The sequence below is a fragment of the Geospiza fortis genome, unplaced genomic scaffold, assembly GCF_000277835.1.
Source record: "Geospiza fortis unplaced genomic scaffold, GeoFor_1.0 scaffold447, whole genome shotgun sequence".
NCBI lineage: Eukaryota > Metazoa > Chordata > Aves > Passeriformes > Thraupidae > Geospiza > Geospiza fortis.
In genome coordinates this window covers 690,218-712,414 of record NW_005054467.1, presented here as the reverse complement: position 1 = coordinate 712,414, position 22,197 = coordinate 690,218, and the positions used below count along the sequence as shown (strand labels likewise).

Genomic DNA, 22,197 nt, shown 5'->3' with positions numbered 1-22,197 from the left:
GGGGGGGGAAGACAAAAGGTAAAGAAACATGAGTTTGGGGAAAATCTGACCGCAAATCCCCATTCTTTTCCAGCAGAAAAAAGCCAGAATGGGCTGTAAGACTGGGTGTATTTGGAGAGTAGCATCACTTATAATGATCTGTCATTTGATTAGGGCAAGCTTCAACTTTAGGGGAGAACCATGGAAAAAGTAGGAGTGAATCCTACAGCACCCATTGTAAAGTCTCTTTTCAGTATCGAAGAACACATGACTTCTGGAAAAGCAAGTTTTTTTAATCATCTTGCAGATTTCAGCAGCAAAGCTTTTCCAGAATTCTCACTTTCTTTAAACCCCAAGCCATACTCTCCAAATGATCATAAAAACCCCCAAGCCTCAAAAGCAAACAAGCAAAAAATTCCACTCAAAATCCATCACCAAGAAATTTCATTTTTGTTTTTCCAAGCCAAAATCTAGTGTCCTAGGGTGACGTTACGATTCATATGTTCTCTTTCTGAGGGATATTATGTTCTGTGCCTTTAAGACTGGCTTTGAAGAGTGAAAGTTTTGTTTGGGTTTTTCTTATCAGGGACACAGAGACAGGCAGTACATAGGGCTGCTTTGGCTTTCTTGCTTTCGCTTTCTGCTTTGCTTTTCTCTCTCTCACTTCTGCTTGCTTTTGCTTCTGCTCTTAGCTAGTGTAGCTAAACAGTCCAAATTTCTTCCCAGACTGTTTCTCCTCTCCTTTTTTTGACCATCTCAAACCTGCTCCGGACTGGGACCTGGGAACACCGAGAGTTTGCACTGTGTGGCTGCAGCAGCTGCCCCAGCGCTGGCGGGACTGAAAACAGAGTGACCACCCCCAAGAGAGAGACCTTCTGAATTTGTCATCTTTTTCAGAGTGGTGTCATCCGGTATTGTTCATTTTGTGTGCTGGGGGGTGCTGTGCCTGTGAAATAAACAGGTTCTTCCCACTTCTCTCCGAGGAATTCTTCCCGAACCAGTTGGGGGGAGGAGCCGTGTGGGTTTGCTTACTGGAGGGGCCCCTTTGGAGATTGTCTCCCAAATTTGCCCTAAACCAGGACATCTAGATATTTAGTTAAAGCTGCCAAAAAAAAAAAAAATCAATGCCATCCACTGATTTTTACCACAGGGATGGAAAGCCTCTCAGACAAGACCAAAGAGATTCAAGAGCTTTCCTTATTTTCCCACATTCCTCTCATAAATGCTCCCCTCCCATCAGGGAACAAAACATAGATGAGCAAAAGCAAAGCAAGACAAAACAACACAAAAACCACCAATGACTGCTTTTATTTGATCCTACACTTAGAGCAGACCACAGCATGCAGTGACAGAAGTACCAGGTAACCCTACCAAACCTTTTCACACTCTGAACAGAAAATGTTCAACCTGTGCCAAGTCACGTCACACTGCTCTACATCCATCTAAGTAATCCATCTCAAAATAAATTTCCTTTAGCATAGATGACATTTATATACAGAAAATAACAATGTTTCTCTTCAAACCCGGGTTTGAACATAGGCAAACTGTATTTTTCAAAGGATAATAAAACAGCAAAAGCACATCTGTCATACTGCTGTGGGTTCCCCTGTTAACTAGTGCAGAAAAAACCCTGAATTTTAATGATTCAAAAGGAGATATTCATAGAGATCTCTTACTTTTTTGTGAAAAATGAGAATTTTTCCAAACAAAAGATTGGCACATACATTCTCCCTAGCTAGAAGGAGAATTTCTCTCTAAAGTAAAAAGCAAAGCAAAGCTATATGCAACTGAAAATGTGAGGAAAACTGAAAATATAATGCTACATTTATGCAAGTACTACAAACTGCAGTGACGGCAATATGAAATTAATTGGCAATTGTTCAATAATATTTGTTTTCAGAATCAACAGCTGCTTTTACAAAAACATTGATTTTGTGGTGTACAACATTAATAATTACTCCTTACAATCAGGAGCCTGTCTTTTCTGCAAGACAAGAAAAGAAGTCAAAAAAAAAAGAAAACCATAATCATATGCCTTCTGAATACAACTGCAAACAGGTTAACCAGTAAAAACAAGAATAATTCCACCTACTATGTTAAACAAAGAAAATAATTTGCAAAAATTGAACACTACTTTAAAGATAGTCAGATTTTTCAGGAACAAATATGACTGGAGAATTATATAGATGAAAGAGGGGCATAGTCTCCCGTGATAGACACTAACTGTTGCAGAAGCTGCCTGTCCTAGTAAACACAGCCCTAGCACACCACTTCATGCACGGCAGATTTGATACATATAGAATGACATCCTTAACAGAATTACCAGATTAAAAGAACAATTTATTGAGGCACACATTCATAAGTGAAGGTACCTAAATATTTGATTTGTCTTGTTTCATTATGCATTGAAGTTTCATTTCTTTCAAAGCAGCATTTCCTAAAAAGACCAGACACAGAAAGACATGAAACATGTTTAATTAAAGAAGAATGTATTAATTTTTTTTTAACTGCTGGACAAAAATATTACATTTTTACTTGCAAATATTGTTTGAAAATATAAGCCAGATAATATTATAGAATAAAATATTTAAATTCTTTTTCTTCAAATAGCATAAAAGTGGTGGAGCATTTAGAAACATATAGCACTACAAAATTTCTGCACAGCTAGTAGCATCTAAAGGCAAACCAACTACAGAGAGATACTCTTCAGATCAAAAGTGCTTATACCACAAAAACCACCAAGTTTCCAACTGTCTTTAATGCGCATTTAGTATCTTTAATCACCTTGCCAATCTTCAAACTTAAAATCTATTGCCAAATGGCAAGTAGACATTGCTCTGCAGACACAGAAATGCCTACACTTTACAAATTATTGAATTAGTGTCACCACATTTCTATGCATTACTAGGTAAATAGCTTTGAATTTACAAAAATAGTCAAAATAGGCATCTGGATATACTTCTTAATTAAAATATACTTGAAATTTTCCTTACAAATACTTGTAGCTTGAGAGCAGGAGCTTAAAATATTTGTTTCAATATTCTACTTGTGCCTGCTTTAATGTAGAAACCACACTATCATCATCTTCATAAGATTAGAGGAAATTACTAGCTAAACCAAAGTTAGCAATAAAAATAAGGAACTTAGCATAGCAGCTTTTTGCATTACCTCACCCAAATTTTATTTCTGGAGGGTGTCAGTTCACAGATATATTAGGTCTCTTTCTACAGTCCAAGAATCACTATGCCATGTAAAAGCACAAGCCAATGAAATGAACCAGCAGTATCTCACCATGAAAATCCAGGATATCCCATTTCTATAATACTTTTCAGTCCCAGACAGAGTGGTTTATAGGAAAGGAAAACAATGATCCACCTGAGTTTATGTTGTAATGCAGCACAACTGCCACGTGCATGAAAACAACAACTAGGCCACTACCAAAGTATCTGAAATGGCTGGAATAACTTCAGAGAAGTTTGCAGTTTCCAGATAACTTCTGCCACCAAGAATAAGGCATATAGAGGAGGCAGCTAGTGGCCTTCCAAATAGAATCACAAGAATTTTGTTGCCTTACAAAAAACTACTTCCACCAAAGGATGATTGTCCTCCCAATTTTCCATTTGTATAACAGAACTAGTAAGAAAGTAGTGCCATTCAAGTTTAAAATTCACTGTCCACACAGCTTTTCTCCCAGCAAAAAAAAAAACAACAACCACTTATCTCTACAGGCACTGCAGTTTCACATCATTTCACAGAAGACTAGTATCACAATTGAAAAAAACAAAAGGTCAGCTGTAGCAATCCTTCCAAAACAGCTTATTTGCAACACCTTTCCCAAGCAAGACTAAAAAAGAAAAGCAAAAAAGCACAGAACAGCTACAAGATGTACATAGAGCGAACACCCACACTATTTCAATCTCATTAAAAGCACTCCAAAACTACCTGAAACTTTGTTGCAAAGACTTCAAAAACTGGAGAAATTGTAGTCTAGGAGCAACAGTAACAGCACAGTGTTTTCCAGACTGTACAGTCTTAAGAGACATTATAAAAAACCTCAGCACGTTAGCTCAAGAACGAACTCTATAGGAAGAATAAATTTTCTAAGGAATTCTGAGATGCAAGAGATGTACTAGAAATGAAGTAAAACAGTACAACATAGAGCTGTTCTGAAACCTATAAAGTATAAATTTTTGAAGTGTGCACCATTAAGGTATTTTCAAAAATATATAAAACTACAGAAATTATCAACTACTATTTTATTCTAGAAATTACTATCTTTCTGAAATAACAAATACATTTAAACAGCCTTATGTAGTAGCTGAAATCATCCAATTTCAAGAATGCAATCACAAATCTCTCATTCGTGTTATACAATGTAAGTATTCTCTACATAGCTGAGTAATTCCCTGTATTTTCAAGAAGCTGCACAAGATTAACAGCAAATACTCCACCTCCCACCAAAACAATCCAGTAATTTCTGTTGACCAACAACTTTCATTTTCACATATTTTAAAGAGCAAATCAAAAAAGATATTGAAAAACTTCAAGACTTCTTTAAAGAAAACTATAAAATTGCTTTTATAAAAGCATATTTTAAAAACTCTAAAGTCTCCAAACACGAACAGACTGGGAAATACAATAAAAGATAACTGTGCAGATGAAAAGACTTGCAAAGCTGACATTTTATGCAAAGCAAACACCTCTTTTGTCACACCTACACCTTGCTGCAAACCCTGACAGCGGTGAACTGCACAGATGTACCTCTGGCACAGCACCACAGACAGCATCAGCAGGGCGGCATCACCAGACACACAAGGCCTACCAACAAATCCTCTGGGCACAATTTAATTAGCAAGTTAATGAGGGAGACCACGGCAGAGGCAGGGCTACGCCTCCAACAGCAGCACCACGTGCGATCCCTACTGCAAAAATGCAGCCCCTGGAAGCAGTCCCAGCAAGCCTTCTGGAAAACTTCTGCAGGCAATGCACACTCATCCAACAACAAAATTGGCCCATTGAGCCATTTACCAAATCTAGTAGTTTTTTCTTTCGGGAGTGAGGAAAAAATACTTTATGAAAACCTTACCCTTGGAGGTATTTTGTTTGTTTTTCTCTACGTTCAAGAAGAAAAACATTTAAAAATAAGCACTTCCCAATCATATTTGATCTTTTTCATGATTTTGTAGTCTGGATTTTTTTTCCTAATTTACATTTCGATGTTTCAGATAGAAAATATTCTTAAAGCACACTTGTAATTTACCAAGGTGGTAGGAGAGGGAAGACCAGCAAAATCTTCTCTGTTGCTGTGGTTTAACCTCAGGCAGCAGCTCACCACCCACAGTGGGATGGGGAGGAGAATCAATAGGGTAACAGTGAGAATACACAGATACACACTCACACAAATACATAAAAAAATCTCACAAAAACTTGAAAGAATTTAAAATAATTTTGCTGTTTCAGAAAACTGTAATTTAATTGCATAGTGACAAAACAATGTACAATTCCCAGAGAGACATACACCAAAAAAAAAATCCTGAAGAAATCACATTTGGATGCCACAGAACAAGACCAAATGGAGACAACCACAAGTTGGTGTCTGGGGATCACCCCAGCAAGACAATTTTTAGGAAAAGCCTCAGATACAACAGATAACTTTTAACAGTCATTACTGGAAAATATTAATTTAAAAAATTAATTTAAAAAACCCAAACTATACTAAACAAGGAAATGGAGGAACAGTAAGCTAAGTACTCAAAAAAACTGGGGCAAAGCTACGCATAGTTCTGAAAAGCAGAATAGGATGTTCAAAATTTGCTACAATAACTACAAGAGCACCTATGTCTAAAGTTCAGACAAACACGGGTTTTTAAACATTATCATTCTGGATTAAAAAAACAATGACAGTTGAAAGGCCAGAGCAAATTCTAAAATAAATAATGCTGTAATCCCTAGGATGAAAGCGCATAAAGTGAGCATGAATGATAAATTTGCAATTTAAGTGTAAATCCAAGTATAAATGTAAAAATTTACCCACCAGGGGGACTGATGTTGCAGTTTAAAACTCATAAGAATTTAACCTGGACTCAAAAAAGACAGTATTTAGGATGGTTTCAGCAATCCAGTCTCCGTGCATATTCAATTTGCCCTGTAACATTGTTTATCAACAATGTAGCATTTTGGACAATACAACTACCAGGAAAAGCTCCTCCATACACCCACAGAGAACACCCATTTATATGTCTGCTCCCAGGTACCAGTGGCTATAGCAAGATGAGAAGAGGGAATGCAGACATTTGAAGAACTTGTGATCTGACCTCTTATACTGAAAACTGTAACCTATGTAAGTTACAGTGAAGTTCTTTAGGAAACAAAAGTGTTTTCCCATACCTTCAGAAATTTGGTAAGTTCATTCTTCTAGCTTCATAAAGATAAAAAAGTTCAACTGGAATTTGCTGGAAAGAAATTATATAAACAAAAATGCCTACCTGTCATTCATTACTTTTACATAATCTTGTCTCCGTCGCATACAAATAAAAAACATATTTGTATTATCTTGGATTGATGCAAATTACCACTATTTTAAAATAATGATACTGACAGTTTTAAGGGATTTGCTTCACAGCATCATACTTACGATCTCTTTCAGTAAGCATCACCGCTCACTGGGAGAAATATCAGTTTTGATTTATTGCTATCCTTAGTGAATGGCTGAAGAATCTTACAAACTACCACATGAGTCAAGATACCAACTTAACAGATGAAGAACCTAAAAGTGATTCATCTGGAGTTCGCCAGTGCTGTCTTTGACACAAGATATCACCAGATTAAAACAAGTAAACAAAAATCCCAACAAGAAAACAAACAAACTACAGAAATTTCAGCTCCATTTAGGTAACTTCAGTATCTTGCAGCACATATTTTAGTGGAAGGATTTTTCACTCTAGTGTAATGGACTTGGGTTTGTGACTAAAGTACTGTAGTATCAGTGATCCCAAAGGACAACTAAATATGGTTATTTCAAACTACTGAAAAGGCTCCATATCCAGCTACCAATTCCTGGTGATCAAGTTTTTAACTAAAAGCTGAAATAACTTATTCAACAACAAGAGCAGCTAAAAAACAAACAAAAGAAACAAAAAGCAGAAGTGACTACATTCTAACTCAAAATTTAAAACTCACAATTTCCTGAAATTTTCCTGTATATTCCATTTAGGATTTTTGCATTACCTCCATCCATTTGGACTTTCAATACTAGAATTTTCAACACTGAGAACATAATTTGTTACAGTTCTTCCTAAGCTTGATGTACAACACCAACATGCAAGCCATTAATGCACAGACATAAAAAGATGTCACTTGAATGTATAAATAAATGCATTTACCCTTTATCAAATTTATATGCAAAATACATCATCTGCAAGTATCAAATGGAAAATTACCTTATAATGCTGACCAAACAGTAGAAAAAGGTTTTTCTACTTGCTGAGCAAACAGTAGAAAAAGCCACTTTTCCACTCTTTCATTCCATCACTCACTTTGTCATTGTATTAATCTACAGTATATGCACTACACACTTTTATACATAGAATTTTTATTAAAAGTGGTAACAAATTACAGCCCAAAGATATGCTTCAAGTGGTATAATGCCTAATTTTATAGCAGTATCAAACCTGGAAGTTTTTTAAACGGTAGAGTAGGGTACAGCCATTAATCAACTGCACATAACCTGAAAGGAGTCAAAAAGTATAATTAATTCAGAAATACAGACTGCAACTCCAGTTGTTGGTGGCTTTTAAATGCGTACACACACACTGTACATGTCAAGTAAACTCACAACATCAAAATGCAGTACCTGTCTAAAAAGAAACAAAGAAACAATAGAAAAGAAGCTGAGAGTGGTGGAACCATACAGCTGACCTTATTGAGACACTTAAGAATTACTCCTGATAGCAATGCTGGCAGCTGAAGGGAACACAGGGTCTGTGGAACCAGCACAATACTCAGAAATTATCTGCCACGCATTGGCAATTCCCCACAGCTCGAGTAGGGAGCTTGTCACCACTACAAAGTCAATGCCGCCACCTAAGGGTGACAACACCGTACTGTGTTCACTGACACAGTACTTAAAGTTATACTGAAAATTTAAATCTGCACTGTGGTTCTAATGCCTTCACAGAAGATATATGTATCTGATTTATGCACATGAACACAAGTTTTGCCTTTTTCCCTTCTATTAACATCAAATTTGGCATAAACATTTCACTGCAGGAACAGTATTACAGAAACTGCTGAGGTCAAAATGCAACGGATCTAAACAAAAAAAGACAAAAGACAAAAAATTGAACTCTAGGGAATAAGGTTCTGTAACTTAGATTTCTAAGAAATTGACTGAATCATTTTATGTTGTTAAAAAAATTAATAAAGTAAATGTTTCAGAAGAGCTTGTCAAAAGACAAACTTTTCCATAGCATTTTTACTACCAGACAGATGTCTCATGTAGTTCTTATGAAAGCATGACTTCCTACACCTCATCTTAGTATCAGTATAGCTGTTAAACGCATTTTTAAAATGCTGAACCTTACTTTTATAGTACATTAGGTGGTTCTGGAGTGTATGTAAAGTGTTTGAGAAACTAAAATACAAGAGGGACTTCATCATTACTAGTGCATACTACCAGCATGCCATCTGCACAAGGTTTTTGCTTCAGAAATCTCTAATTTAATACCTGACAGTAGATGAAACATCATTATCCAAAGGTATGATACATAGTGTACACATGAGAGAAATCCATCTGAGCATGTACACAGTCCTTTACTGTGGGGGTGGTGAGGCTTTGGACCAGGGTATCCAGAGATGCTATGGACTGCCCCATGCCTGGAAGGGGACAGGCTTCATGGGGGCTTTGAGCCACCTGGCCTACTGGTGCAGTGGTAGTGGGGTTGGAACCAGATCTCTAAGGTCCCCTCCAACCCAAACCATTCCATGACTCCATGATCTTCCTGAATACGTACGTAAACTTTTAGCAAGCAACTAGTTATTGAGAGATGCTAGTTATTCAGCATAAACAAGTCCTAAGCAGGATAAGCTACATGAAGTTACAAAGCTGTGAGATTTAGTGTGTTGCTTGCTTAGCATCAGTGGCTGGATTTGCTGAAGCCTTAGGCCAGAAGCTGTGAACTTAGACCTAGATATACTTTCAGCCAGAATAATTAATTTACTTAGTCATCTTCATAGGAACTGGTACAGCGCTGTGTTTTAGCTTTAGTATGAAAAGAATATTGATAAAATAGTGACGTTTTGGTTGTTGCTAGGCAATGTTTCTTATATTAAGACTAGTGGTTTTTTAGCTTTCCATCCTCTGTGCAGGTGCACTAAAAAAAACAGAACAAGGAGGCTAGAGTTGTCAGCAGAAGCTGTAACTCAATGAGACAAGAAATCTAGGGCCTGCCTGTGTGGTGGACATGGAGAAAAAAACCAGGAAAGTGCTAGAAGACCACAAACCAAAAATTACCATTAGAACAAGGCATGAGAAGAGTGTGTGAGAGGTGGACACACAAGTCATAAGGGTATAATTGCCTGGGGTTTTCTTTGTTCTGGGTCTCTCTTTGAAGGCACCCAACCTTCACTGACCTGATACTGTATCTCTATTAAACCTCTAATTTTTATAAATCCAGTGTCTGAGATTCTGCTGCAGGAAACCTAGGTCACAACTGAAGGAGAAGGAGGCGCCTGTGTCTGCAAAGAAAACCAGAAACAGGGTCCTTCTGAACATGGGTGTTTAATTGTAAAAATAGTAATTGAAGGGGAAAGTCTGGAAATCTGAGATTTTCAAAACCTCAAATAATGATATAAAGTGGTTCAAAAGTATTTTGGGAAAGTATACCTGTAGAAACATGGGAAATCAATTCTTTTTCTGAAATTTCTTCAAGTAGAAGAACAGTTTTAAGCAACTGCATGTAAAAAGAGAAATAGCATATGGAATATATCGTGGGGGATGGAAAAAAGACAGGGAAATGACATTCTTTCCAAATATTTTCCCCCAAAAAAATTCTTTCATTTACCTGTTAGCATTGCAACAAAGTAAATTATTTCCATACATTCTAAACATTTGACACTGTGCAGTTTATAAGCCTTATAATACTTTCTTCCTGAAACAATTTGCCTGGGCTAAACTCAAAGCAAAACACTCTCTTCTCTCAATGTTTGTGACACAAGGTACAATGCTGAAGTAAGTGTTTTGTAGATGAGAAGTACAAAGCAGGAAGGGAAATGGTTCCCAAAGTAAAAACAGAAGTGGGGAGGGGAATATCATTAAAAGACAAAAATAAATTTATCACCTTACACAATAATTCTTATTCAGAAAATATGAGAATTAAGTCTATTTTTTACTATACACTTTTATACTAAGTTGATTCCAGTCAATGCTGTAAAAGCATATGTTAACTGTTTAATTGTGTGACAAAACTGTAATATTCTGTTTAGTCTACCTTAATTCTTATTTACTGAAAGTAAAGTATATTTTTCACATATCTTAAGCATTGTAGTTTCTATCAAACATAACATCACAGTTAACTTGAAAATAAACTCTTGCCTGCTACAAACTGCAAAGGTAAGCAGAACCCTTACAGAATACCCCTCTTAAAAAACTGCTAAATAGCCACCTGTAAAATATGTACTTTAAAAGTGTCATCACATATCAAGTATATTGCCAAATGGGCCAAAATTTGGTTATCTTGAACTTGAAGACGCAAGTGTCTAACAAAGAAACAGAAACGCAGCCAAGTTATATTCTAACTGTCTTAATGAACATATCTGGGAACCATCAAACCTATTATTTGCCTTTAAGGATCCACTTCACAACATCATTTTACTGGAAAGGGAGAAGTAGCCATAGCAGCTACTACACTAGCTCATCCACTCTTAAATGAGCTTGTAAAACAAAATAGAGAGCATGGGAACAAAGTACAGAAGTAGGAATATTGACATTCTCTTACAATATCTAAAACTCCACCCCGCTTTATCTTTAAAAGCTCTCTCCCATTACCCGTATCTAGTTCACCACAAAAATCCAGAGACACTAGGTGGAATAGGAAGGAACAAACTTGTAACTACCACCTGGTTAAGTTTCAGCAACAATTGTATCATAATTTTAGCCATTAAATTACTCAGTTAAGGAAAAGTAACTAAAAAGAAAATAGTGTATAAAATCAATTTAGTTAAGTGGAGAAAGGTTTTCTCCAGCTCTACATTGAACTCCTAAATCTAGATCTCCTTTATTCGAAATAAGGAAAACAGACAGCTTGCACAAAAGCTTCTGGAGATAACCCTTTTATTTGGGTGCACTGCAGTCACTGAGTTCTGCATCTCACAAATCCGTTAAAATATAAAGCAATAAAAGCCATCCAAGTGAAGTACCCCCCACTCTGTGTCTCAGCTGGAGTACTACACATTAGTGTGGAACAGTTCTCTGGCTTTACACTTAAGCTAGGTACTATTTATGTCAGGTGGAAAGATTAAAAACAGCAATTGGTACAAAGATAACAATGAAATTAACCCATCCATCTTCCACCAGCTTCATTTACATTAAAAATTCACATGATGCAAACACAGAAGTTATAGCACACCATACCAGTCACAACCATAAAATAAGAAGTTCAACTAAATTCAGCCAAGAAATTAAGACATTTTCTACTTTTGTCTGGACAGAGCCATTATCTGTTCTTCCATTTACACTGAAATTCTGTGAGATTATTCAATTGCATCAGACTTCTTGGGGGCAGATCAAGAGAGACAACACAGTGGCACAATTCATAAGTCCTACAAAGTTATAATTTTTTTTTTTTTTTTAACTAGGCCCCAGTTTGGCCAGTATGCTTCAGAGAAGAGGCTCAGCATATAATTTTCTGTCATTCAAAGGACAGGGGAAATACCAACATGTTTTGAAGAGATACAAATCCTAAACAGTTATGCAAATAACAACAACCTTCTGTTGTTGAGTTAGCCATGCAACATTAACTTTTTCCTCCTACATCCTTTGTCCCATTTATTAATTGCAGCTTTTGCTTATTACCATGAAATAATCAGCACTTCAAAGACAGGAAAGGGTCTATTTTTCTCTGAAATGTCTAGCATATTCAACAATCAGAACATAAATTCTCCTTTCTCTGCTTCTGCTCAGCAGTCTGATAACAGAGTTTCTTAGCAACAGATGAAGCAACTGAACTGTGTTGCCTGATCCACACACATTTTACTGCAAAGTAGCACTCACAAAGGCATTATTTAGCTGATGGTTGCCTCTGCCTAGATGTATTTTTGAAGTGTAAAATCCATTAGTGTGAGACAAGCCTATATGAAAACTCAACCATCATGTACTATCTGTAATGCACTACACATTTTGAAATTAATAGAAATTGCCTGTAAGAGTCATACACATGATTTTAAGTACCTCTGAGAAAGGAATAAACAAGAAAATGCAAAACATAAGACTATTTACATTATTTACATGGATGCTACAGCAGTTGCTTAAAAGGGGAGGATAGAAGTCCTCCTTCTAGCATACTGATAATGTACGAGCTTAAATACACAGACCAAGCCCTTGTACATCAAATACACTTTTCTTTCTACAGGATATTTTGATTTCAGAGAATGGATGCTTATTCATTTTGAAAATACACACACACACCTCTCCCAAACCACCTTCTTCACCAGTGGAGCAGGAAGCAATATGTGCCACACCAAATATTAAGGAGATTTTTTAGAAGGGAGAAAAGTAACCCACAGAACTTGACAAACCATTTGCCAGCCATGACTCCCTTTAAAAGCAATTCCCCAACTAAACAATCCCTTTATTTTTAATCTATTTTGGCATGTAAAAGTTTCTATTTTACAATTGCATGATAACTCTTAAAAGTTGTCTTGGGTCATCACAAAAAACAACACTGCCAGCAAGACCTGAAAGTCTCTTGTCCCTAGCAAAGGGAAAGCACAGCAGCTCCTTCAGCTTTATCATCCAATGGCATTGTTCAAGAGTTATTTTATTCTAACGATTCAACACCCTGGAGTTCATAACAGCTTCAAAACTTACTTCATTTGTACATATGAAGATCTATGAATCTGAATTTTAATTTTACAGAGCTATACCAAGTTTGCCCCTTGACTTCTTCCCCCTGAAAAATTAAGGATGGGCAGGAATTTAAGTACAATTAGATACTTTAAAAAAGAAAGTAAATTCATGAAAAACTAGGCAAAAATTCAGTTTTGGTAAGTCACTAGACGAATTACCAGAAGGGGTAAAATTAAGAGAAATTTCATATTTATTTGACAGCAAATATTTTTGTCTTATTTGCAAACAAAAATTAGTGTTATGTTTTCAACAATGAAGTAACCAAGTAGAGTGCAAGTTAAGAGCACAATTCATGATTGCCTTAAAAAGGATTAAAATACTTCCTATGTTCCATTTCAACCAGGAACTTCGATGATATTTCAGACACTAAAACCACAAAGTCTTTAAGTGCTAATAACTGCAATAACAACTTCTTAGGTTATATTTCACACTATAAAGAGAATAAAAACTTCAATGATGAGAACTCTAAGATGCATCTACAAGGAAAGCTAAGTTAATTCCTTGCCTCCAAATTTTCCAGTGATCAAGTACTTATGCAGATACTTACACACACTACTTTCTTAATTACAATTAAGCCATTTTTCACATGCAACTATGCAAATCTTGAAGGTTTTCCTCTTCCTTTCAAAGACAGGGTTAATTAATTTAAAAAGGTGAGTTAATTAATTTTAATTAACCTACCATTCTCTTTCCAGAGAAGGAAGGAAGATGTTTTTCCTTCCAGACTTCTCAGATCATTTATTTTTCTTTTTCATATTTAAAGTTTTTTATGTATTAAGGTAAGAAAGACTAGCTTTGACAGTATTCAAGTTTGTGTTTCAACACAAGAGGAGGGGCGTGCCCTTTTTCTGCATTTAAACTACACTGAAATCTCAGTTTAGGTCTCTGTCTCCTATTTTTCAACTTTCTACAGTTCTAATCAAAACCAATAACTGGCTGCCTGTTTCTTTCTTTGTTGATTTGACAATGGTTTCTATTAAAAAAAAAAGCAAAACAATCTTGAGCATTACCGTTTCTTTATCTTTTTGAAGCTAAATATCAACTAATTCTTGAATACAAGGTATGCTGTTTTCTTACAAACACAATTTATTTGTTCCAATTCAGCACTTTTGAAACAAAGGTTATAACCATGATGTTAGCTGACAGTTAAAATTCAACTGCAAGCAAGTTTTACCTTCTTGCAAGAAATAAATTTTAAAAAATAGAAAGAAATTTCGAAAAAAACATAAGCCATTTGCAAGCCACTCTCTCTCTGCATTAAAACCATCCTTTCAGAGATTGCTTAGAATTAGGACTCAAGATTGTTTTGCTACTCCTCAACAACTTCCTTCTACTAGCACAGGCACACTACTCCATCCTGATGAGAAAGTGATATATTTCAAGAAAATATCATCAGAGTGTATCACTTGTAATCAAGAACCCGAGCTCCAAAACATCTTTTAGATGTTTGCACTTTTTACTGCACTTGTAGAAACAAAAGAAACATTCCATATGAACTGTGTTTTCCCTGTACAAACCACCTCCCAAACAATTACTCATGAAATAACACATTAAAAACAAGAAGTTAATGCATTTAGCTTAACTTGTACTTTGCATCACCTTCTGTGCCATCTCTGCAGAATTGCAATTTTCCCAGCCAGAAATATTTTAAGCAATTCACTTGCAAAAAGCAGCCATTCTAAAGAAAATTTTTAAAAGATGAAGAGCAAGAGAAAGCTTTGACAATCAAAAAATGCCTTGGGAAGAACAAAATCACGGTATGTACTTACTGATTTGTTTTCTTGCATATATATTCTTTGCAGCTTCAAACAGCCTTTAGCTATAATGATCATTCCTTCATCTGAGATGTTGTAACATTGTCCAAAATGTATGTCTTTCAATTCCCTGCATTTTGAGCCGAGCTGCAATTAATGAAATCAAAGTGAAAAAAAAAAACAACAGAATTTGACTGAAATGAAGAGATGGGAGAAAATATTTCTTTCTGCTTCTCCACCCCCCATTAAAAATTATCTTTCTTTTCAGGCTTTGAAACACTGTATGCAAACAAGAAAGATTCTAATTACATACGTGACAAAATGAAGGTGCTAACTACAGTCAACAAAATGGAGCTAACAGCACCACATAAAAACTAAGTTATTTACTGTGTATACAGGTAGCTAACAATGCCTTTACGCTCAACAGCTTATTTGATTTATCCTAACTCCTAAATGCTCCTTTAACACTCTCTGAGAGTTGATGAAACCTTCCTGCATATCCAACAAATGAAGATCTTAGTCACCATCAACATTCATGAAGCAAAAATGAGTTACTTAAACACAAGTTTTGAATAGCAACCAAGCTCAGGAAAATTGAATCCAAACTGCACATTTAACTACAAAAGTGATCATTCAATCCCTGGGTATTAAAAAGTATGTGCAGTCTCTAGAGAACACCATTTACTGCACCAAAAAAAGTCTCCATATACCAACTTTAAAAAAAAAAAGATTTTTCATAAATTTAACTAAATCCAATAAAAGAGTATGTTCTTCTTCTTGCTAAGCTGAAATATACGAAGTTTTCAGAAGGAATCTGTGGAATGGATGTTTACCTCCTTCAGGCCTTCATCAGTGAGTCTGTCTTGATTGCCCACATGCACTTTCTGAAGAAGAGGACAATGAGAGGCAACTGCAATAATAGAGGTGTCAGAAAGCTGTTTACACCTGTAGGCAGTATATCTTAAGAGCCCAGGACATTTAATTGCTAATATGCATACTCCTGTATCAGACACATTGCGGCAATCAGAAATATTGATTTCAGTAATATTCTGGCTTCTTGATGCTATTTTTTCCAACAGCTCATCAGTGACCTGCGAAGACAAAACAAATACTCACATATAACTCTTTCCATAAAAACCTTTAATGTCAATAGGACAAAAATGGCTGTTTGTAAGATGAATTTCCATGAGCTATAGGAAAAATGAAACTATACCTCCTTTACAAATACTACCTATGGCTGAATATTTTACTGCAATTGGTTTGTTTCAGAGGGGTGGGGGGGGCTGATGGTTTTAATAGAATATGGTCAACTGGGGAAAAGCCAGTTCTGACACACTATGTAGACTGTAGCTAGATGGCTTCATGATAAAGTTCACAGAGGGAGAGGCAACAGCTAGACAAGTACAGAAAATATGGGCAGCTGCAGGAATTTATGTCACCACAGAAAGAATCCCAAATGGCTGTCCAGCTTGACAGAAGTTCTCAAGTACCAGACTGAGCTCCAGAGTTAGGAGGGTAACCACAGACCTACTTCACTTTTTAGCCATGAACAGACTATCTGTGATGTCCAGGTATTAGAAAGATAAATTACTTGTTGGTAGAATTGCCTTATTAAGGTTTAGGACTTGATGTGCCTCAATGAGAGTAACGTACTACTGACAGTGGACACAAAGAATGCAGAATTCATAGACCACAATGACATTTGGCAGAACTTCTTAGATAAGGAAGAAACTAACAAAGCAAACTTAGCAACTGTGTTGAATCAACTCCAGCTGAGTAAAAGGCAATTCTGGCAAGGGGATATGGCAAATACCACAGACCACCAACCCAAGAAACCCACCAAACCAAAAGACCAGAAAGACTGAGTATGTGGACTAATTAGCATAAGAAGGGCAGGAATCATTTAACCAACAGAAGGTAGAATACCAGAATATGGTAGGTAGAATAACAGAACTATGTAACTTGGAGCCACCAAACGTTACTGCCTTTGTTTACTGAAATATATATGATTTCACACTGATAATAATTTGTGCCCTATAGAAATTGTGTTAGCCTTCATTCTATTATATTTCTTATTTGTAGTAATGCTATATGGAAGGGCAGGGTTTCAATGTCTTAAAACTTTTCTTTTTTCATTTTAATACATTAGCAGGTATGCTCCATTTAATCAAAGGGAGAACTGTTGAGGAATACACAGTGCAAATAGCTCAGGGTACAGCTGAGCTCCAGGCGGCACAGCCGGAGGCAAAAGGCCATGAACTGGTGCCACCCTTTGTAAAACAAAGGGCACAGAGACCTGTGGTGCAGCCGGGTGAGGAACACTTGGAAATACAGCAGGAGCCAAGAGCCCCCAGATATACCCATGCACAGACTGTGAGGGCATAAAAGCACAAGGGTCCCTTTTCTGGGGTCCCTCCTCCTCCAGCCTGAGGTGTTATTCTGTTGTTGCAGTATGATTACATTATTTTAAGGACCCAGAGGTCTGAGACTCTGCTGTGGCAAGCCTGAAGTCAGACAGTAAGGAAAGTGGTCTGATTGTGTGGGGTGTGCAGGGAGCCGAGCAGGGCATCCATCACCTCCCTGGGGCTGCTGCTGCAGAGGGGCTTTGGTCCCAAGCAGGTGGTGCCAGTGTGGCTGACAGAGCAGCCCCTGGGTGCTCAGACAGCAAAGTTCTCTTATCACTTTTGTATCTATACACATTGTAGTCAGCCAAAATGACAATAATCTTAAAAGAAGACAATCCTACAAAGGACCACTCAGAAAAATTTACTTGGCATAGACAAGATTTAGCTTTAACCAAAGAGGGCAAGAGAGCAACACAAATCTCTTTTGATTTTTGTCTTACACAGCTGAGGAGCAGTCTTTGCTGCATTCAATAAGGTTTTCATTTGTAGCAAGTCAGATCCTTTTTCTTGCTCTTTCATCAGGCAGGTGTTAAAATGGAAAAGAACTGTGCTGGTTTTGCCTGGGGTAGAATTTTCTTCACAGTGACTAGTATGCAACTATGTTTTGGATTCGTGCTGGCTTTCTTACAGCTAAACAGGGATTGCGCAGAGCCAAGGCTTTTTCTCCTTTTCACTTGGCCACACTAGCAGAGAGGCTGGGAGGGAACACAGCCAGGACAGGTGACTCCCATCTGACCAAAGGGATATTCCAGATCACAAGGCAGTCAGTCAGTCAGTCAGTGAGAGGAAGAAAGAGGAAGGGACATTTCCAGCGATGGAGTTTGTTTTCTCAAGTCATTGAGAAGTGTATTCTCAAGTGTGATGGGGCCCTGCTCTGCTGGGGATGCCTGAGCACCTGCCAGCTGATAGGAAGCAATGAATTAATATTTTGTCTTGTTCTTAATCCCTGCTGGTGGGGGAGTGAGGAAGGGGTTGCCTGGGCCTTGACTGCTGTCTGGGATTAAACCACAATAAAGACAAATTGCAAAGAAAAAAAAAATCCTTCTTCAAATGCAACTGTCCAGTTGTTATTTCTATTCACTCTGTATTTTCATTAAATGGTCAAGATGCAGTTTATAAACCCCGCAAGTCACTACTCAATAAGAAACCCAAGGGCAGTGGCCAAACAATACTGGCATCCCTAAAGCTTTCCAAGGAGGGAAGTTACCCTGTACAATTTAAGGCTAGGCTCCTAGGGATCTCACTAAATTAAACCCACAAATATTTAATCATAGGATTGGCTAAAAGCCTAAAATAACCAAAACACTGAAAACAAAAAAACAAACACAGTCTTTTTTCTAATGAGTAGGAGCCATACCAGCTGAAGAATAAAATAAAGAAAATTTGTTAAAACAAACAGAGCAAGCACCACGTATGTGACCATTCTTCCAACTACAGCAACCTCAGAAATGCTCATGTTTGTCTTTGAATTAATAAGACATCTCACACCTCCAGACTACCTGATGCAGAGTTGAGACAGGTAACCCACAATCCATTTCAAATAGTACTTATGCCCACACTGTATAGTAACTGATCTCAGACAAAATACACTATATTTAAAAAGGAACCAATCTAAGGGTCCAAATATTTTCAGCGAATAGCAGAAAAATACATGCAACTACAGATATCACCATTCCATGTTTTCCTTTTGTTTACCCCTGGTCAAAAGTACAAGTTCCAAGAACAAATTTGGAGTCATGAAAACAATTATTCCACAATGATATCTTCATACCTGCTGACGACTACTGAGATCCAGCTGCTTCCAAAACTGAAAATCTAAACAGAGGTCACGCCAATATTTACAGACTAATGACACTGAAAGGCAACGCTCATTCAGAGATAAGTTGGAAAATATCTGTAAAGAAAGAAAAAATAAATTTGTCACATGTAATCATATTTTAGAGACAGACATATTTTATTATCAAGACATCTTGTAAAGGACAGAAAAGTATTAGCATGCATTATAACACACTTGCCCCCTGCTTGACTAATCAGAGACAACAACAAAAAAACCTACATCCCACAAGAACTGACAATACTAGTAAGTCATATTAGCATAACCAACAATAGAATATATCCTAAGTACTCATCTCATAGACTGAATTTCAGAAGTGCTTCTGAGATGGTACACCTAAAGAATTACAAATTAGCTCAGTGTTATTTGCAAGTCATTTTAAAAAGTGTTTTCATTCCCATCATGAAATGGATAGGAAACCTTTCTTTTTATTTTTTATTTTTTAACTGAACTGGTAAGAAGAGTCATAAAGGTATTAAAAGATCAGGTCTTGCAGAAAGAGGGCATAGGATGGTAGAGTAAATTAGCAGAGTAAATCAGTGTCATAGAAGAGAACTGAAGCACAAAATTAGCCTTTTATACCCCAAGGTTTTGAGCACTATAGCAGCTGGCAAAAAAAAAAAGAATAAACTTTATAGCAAGACCATAAATCACCACAGCATGTATTACATTCATCCCTTTCATAAAAACACTGTTGTTTATTAATAAATATAAAAAGAGGGTCTGTCAAGAGTTCACATGACGGTACCCTGTCAGCACAAATGAACTTAAATCTACATGTGATCCCATAATGAGAAAAGGAGTACAGACTGCAAAACGTGAAAAAGTCCTCCCACTGATCTGAGGACATCAAGTAATAAATAGAAGTACTACTGCCTATCTCAGGTAATTTTCTCAAGAAAATACGAAAATACTGGAGAGTGTCCATAGGAAAGCTCAGAAGGTCTAGCAAACATGAAAACATTCAAGGAAACTATTGGTACTGTTTGGCCAAGGAAAAGGGACGGCAAAGAGGGGAAAAAAAGAAGGAATAATGAAGCATTGAACTATAATGGTAACTTAAAGAACTTTGTTCATTGAATGGGCTTTGGAACAGACAAGACAACGAACTGTCGAGAATAACAAGCATGAACTGTACTCCTTGTTCTGGGGCATGGCTTATCCCACCAGTTTTACATATGTATATCCCAACAAGACCCCTTGATGAAGAAGGTTTCGAGTAAGAGGAGAGGGTCAAATTCATGATGCTCTGTACATGCTTGCAAGATTTATCATTCTACTCTTTTTCTAGCTATGAGAAACTTGCAATCTCTTACGCAAGACTCCTCAGTACTGGAGGATTGCGTGTGAACCCCATTTTCCCGCAGGCCTTTGCTTGGCCACTACCAGTCAGTGTCTGCTTCTCATTAGGCAGCCAGCTAAACACAGCAGACAGAAGAGCAAACAATCACTGCCTGCTTTATCCCTGCAGCTCTTGTCCGTACTGGTGAAACCATGAGCAGTACCAGGAGGTGCTTGCAATCCACACTCAAAAAATACCATCACCCTCAGTCAAGCAGAAAGAAAGCACTGAATATTAAGTGGTAATTTGGCATCTGGCATTTCCTGCAAAAGTGTAATTCTAAACGTGAGAACAGGTGACAGTCTGATGCTCAGTGATGATGCTCAATAATTATAAGTTAGTAAGAGCACTAGGAAAATTGAATTCCTGCTACCAACATGAAACAGAAGACTGAATCTTTTAACAGTTATAAAAACCTTAGAATAGAACAAAGCAACATGATCCACATTATGTTTAGACAGATATTTGACAGACATTTAGACTTCAATTAATATTAACAAAGGATATCAAGGTTGGCATTATAAAATACTTCAACTAATCTTTACTCCAGTGGGAAATAAATATGTTTATTTGTAGAAATACCACCTTTGAGAAACCAAAGCTTGCAGTACTGAATAACATAGTAAACCTGGTACAGTAAAGACTGTTGCTAACACAGCTGCCACAGTTAAAATGAAAGCCCATAAATATATCTGTATTTTATTTTGTTTATCCTGGGTTGGCATGGCTAGGTTTTGAGAGTTGGGGGGCTACAAAGGCAGCTTCTCTGAGAAGCTGCTAGAATCTTTCCTGACTGGCCAAGGCTAAGACAGTCAGTGATGGCAGTAGCACCTCTGAAATAATATAAGAAGGAGAAAAAAATGTCATTGAGAAGAAGCAAGTTGGGCTAGAGACAGAGCAATAATGTGTGATGAAGAAGAAGCAGAAACAAGTGACTATAATCCCTACTTGGGTCCTCTTGAACAGCTGGGGGAAGGAGGGAGAAAATTGTGAGTGCAGTTAGGCCAAGGAAGGATAAAACAGTTAGGAAAGATGTAGGTTGTACTTTTCATTTTCCTAGTCTGATTTGATTGGTAATAAATTCAACCTATTTCCCAAAGTTCAGTCTGTTTTGCCCATGACAGTAATCACTGGGTGATTGATCTCTCCCTGTCCTTAATTTGTGACCCTTTCCTCATGTTTTGTCTCACCAGTCAAGAAGGGGAGTCCCAGGGCTTTGGAGGGGAACCTGGTGTCCAGCCAGGATCAACCCATCATGCTACCATCCCACTAAAAGCTGAAAGCCCTTACAAATCACAGACCTACTGCTAACGTTTTTCTCCTACATGAAGCAGCTGTAGCAACAACAAAACAAAAAAGAAACAAGTTTGATTAAGTACTTGACACAAACAGTACTGCTGCATAGAAAATATTCTTTTAAATGTCCAAAAGCATTTGTAGTAATATTTTATTCCATGCTGTACTTAAAGTCTAGAAGCAGAGACAATTAAGGAGTAAAGGTGCTGCAAACTGACTCCTCAGAAAACAGTGAGGCCACCACGATGAGAAGGGACACCCAAACCATTGCAGAAGTCCCAGCATGCATAGGAGTAGCCATGTAAGTTACACAAGAGGTATGTGTTCAAAAACAAGGCCTTGTCAGTTTTATTATCTGTAGCAGCTATAAAAGTTCCAGCTATAAAAGGATGCTGAATGATGCCATGTAAAACAACAGCTTATCTTCAGAGCTTGCAATTGCTAGATGACATACTGAATTACAC

At 37.1% G+C, this 22,197-nt stretch overlaps 1 protein-coding gene across 1 annotated transcript in view; it reads right to left on the bottom strand.

The window, feature by feature from the left end:
• FBXL17 (F-box and leucine rich repeat protein 17) overlaps positions 1-20,452 on the bottom strand; it is a 263,870-nt gene extending 243,418 nt beyond the window's left edge. Inside the window, exons 1-4 of the mRNA XM_014309924.2 lie at positions 20,429-20,452; positions 19,033-19,155; positions 15,690-15,947; positions 14,872-15,003 (exon numbers count right to left, since the gene is read on the bottom strand). Coding sequence (XP_014165399.1) covers positions 14,872-15,003; positions 15,690-15,947; positions 19,033-19,155; positions 20,429-20,452 — 537 coding nt within the window. The remainder of the gene's footprint in view (positions 1-14,871; positions 15,004-15,689; positions 15,948-19,032; positions 19,156-20,428) is intronic.
• Between the last annotated feature and the right edge of the window lie 1,745 nt (positions 20,453-22,197).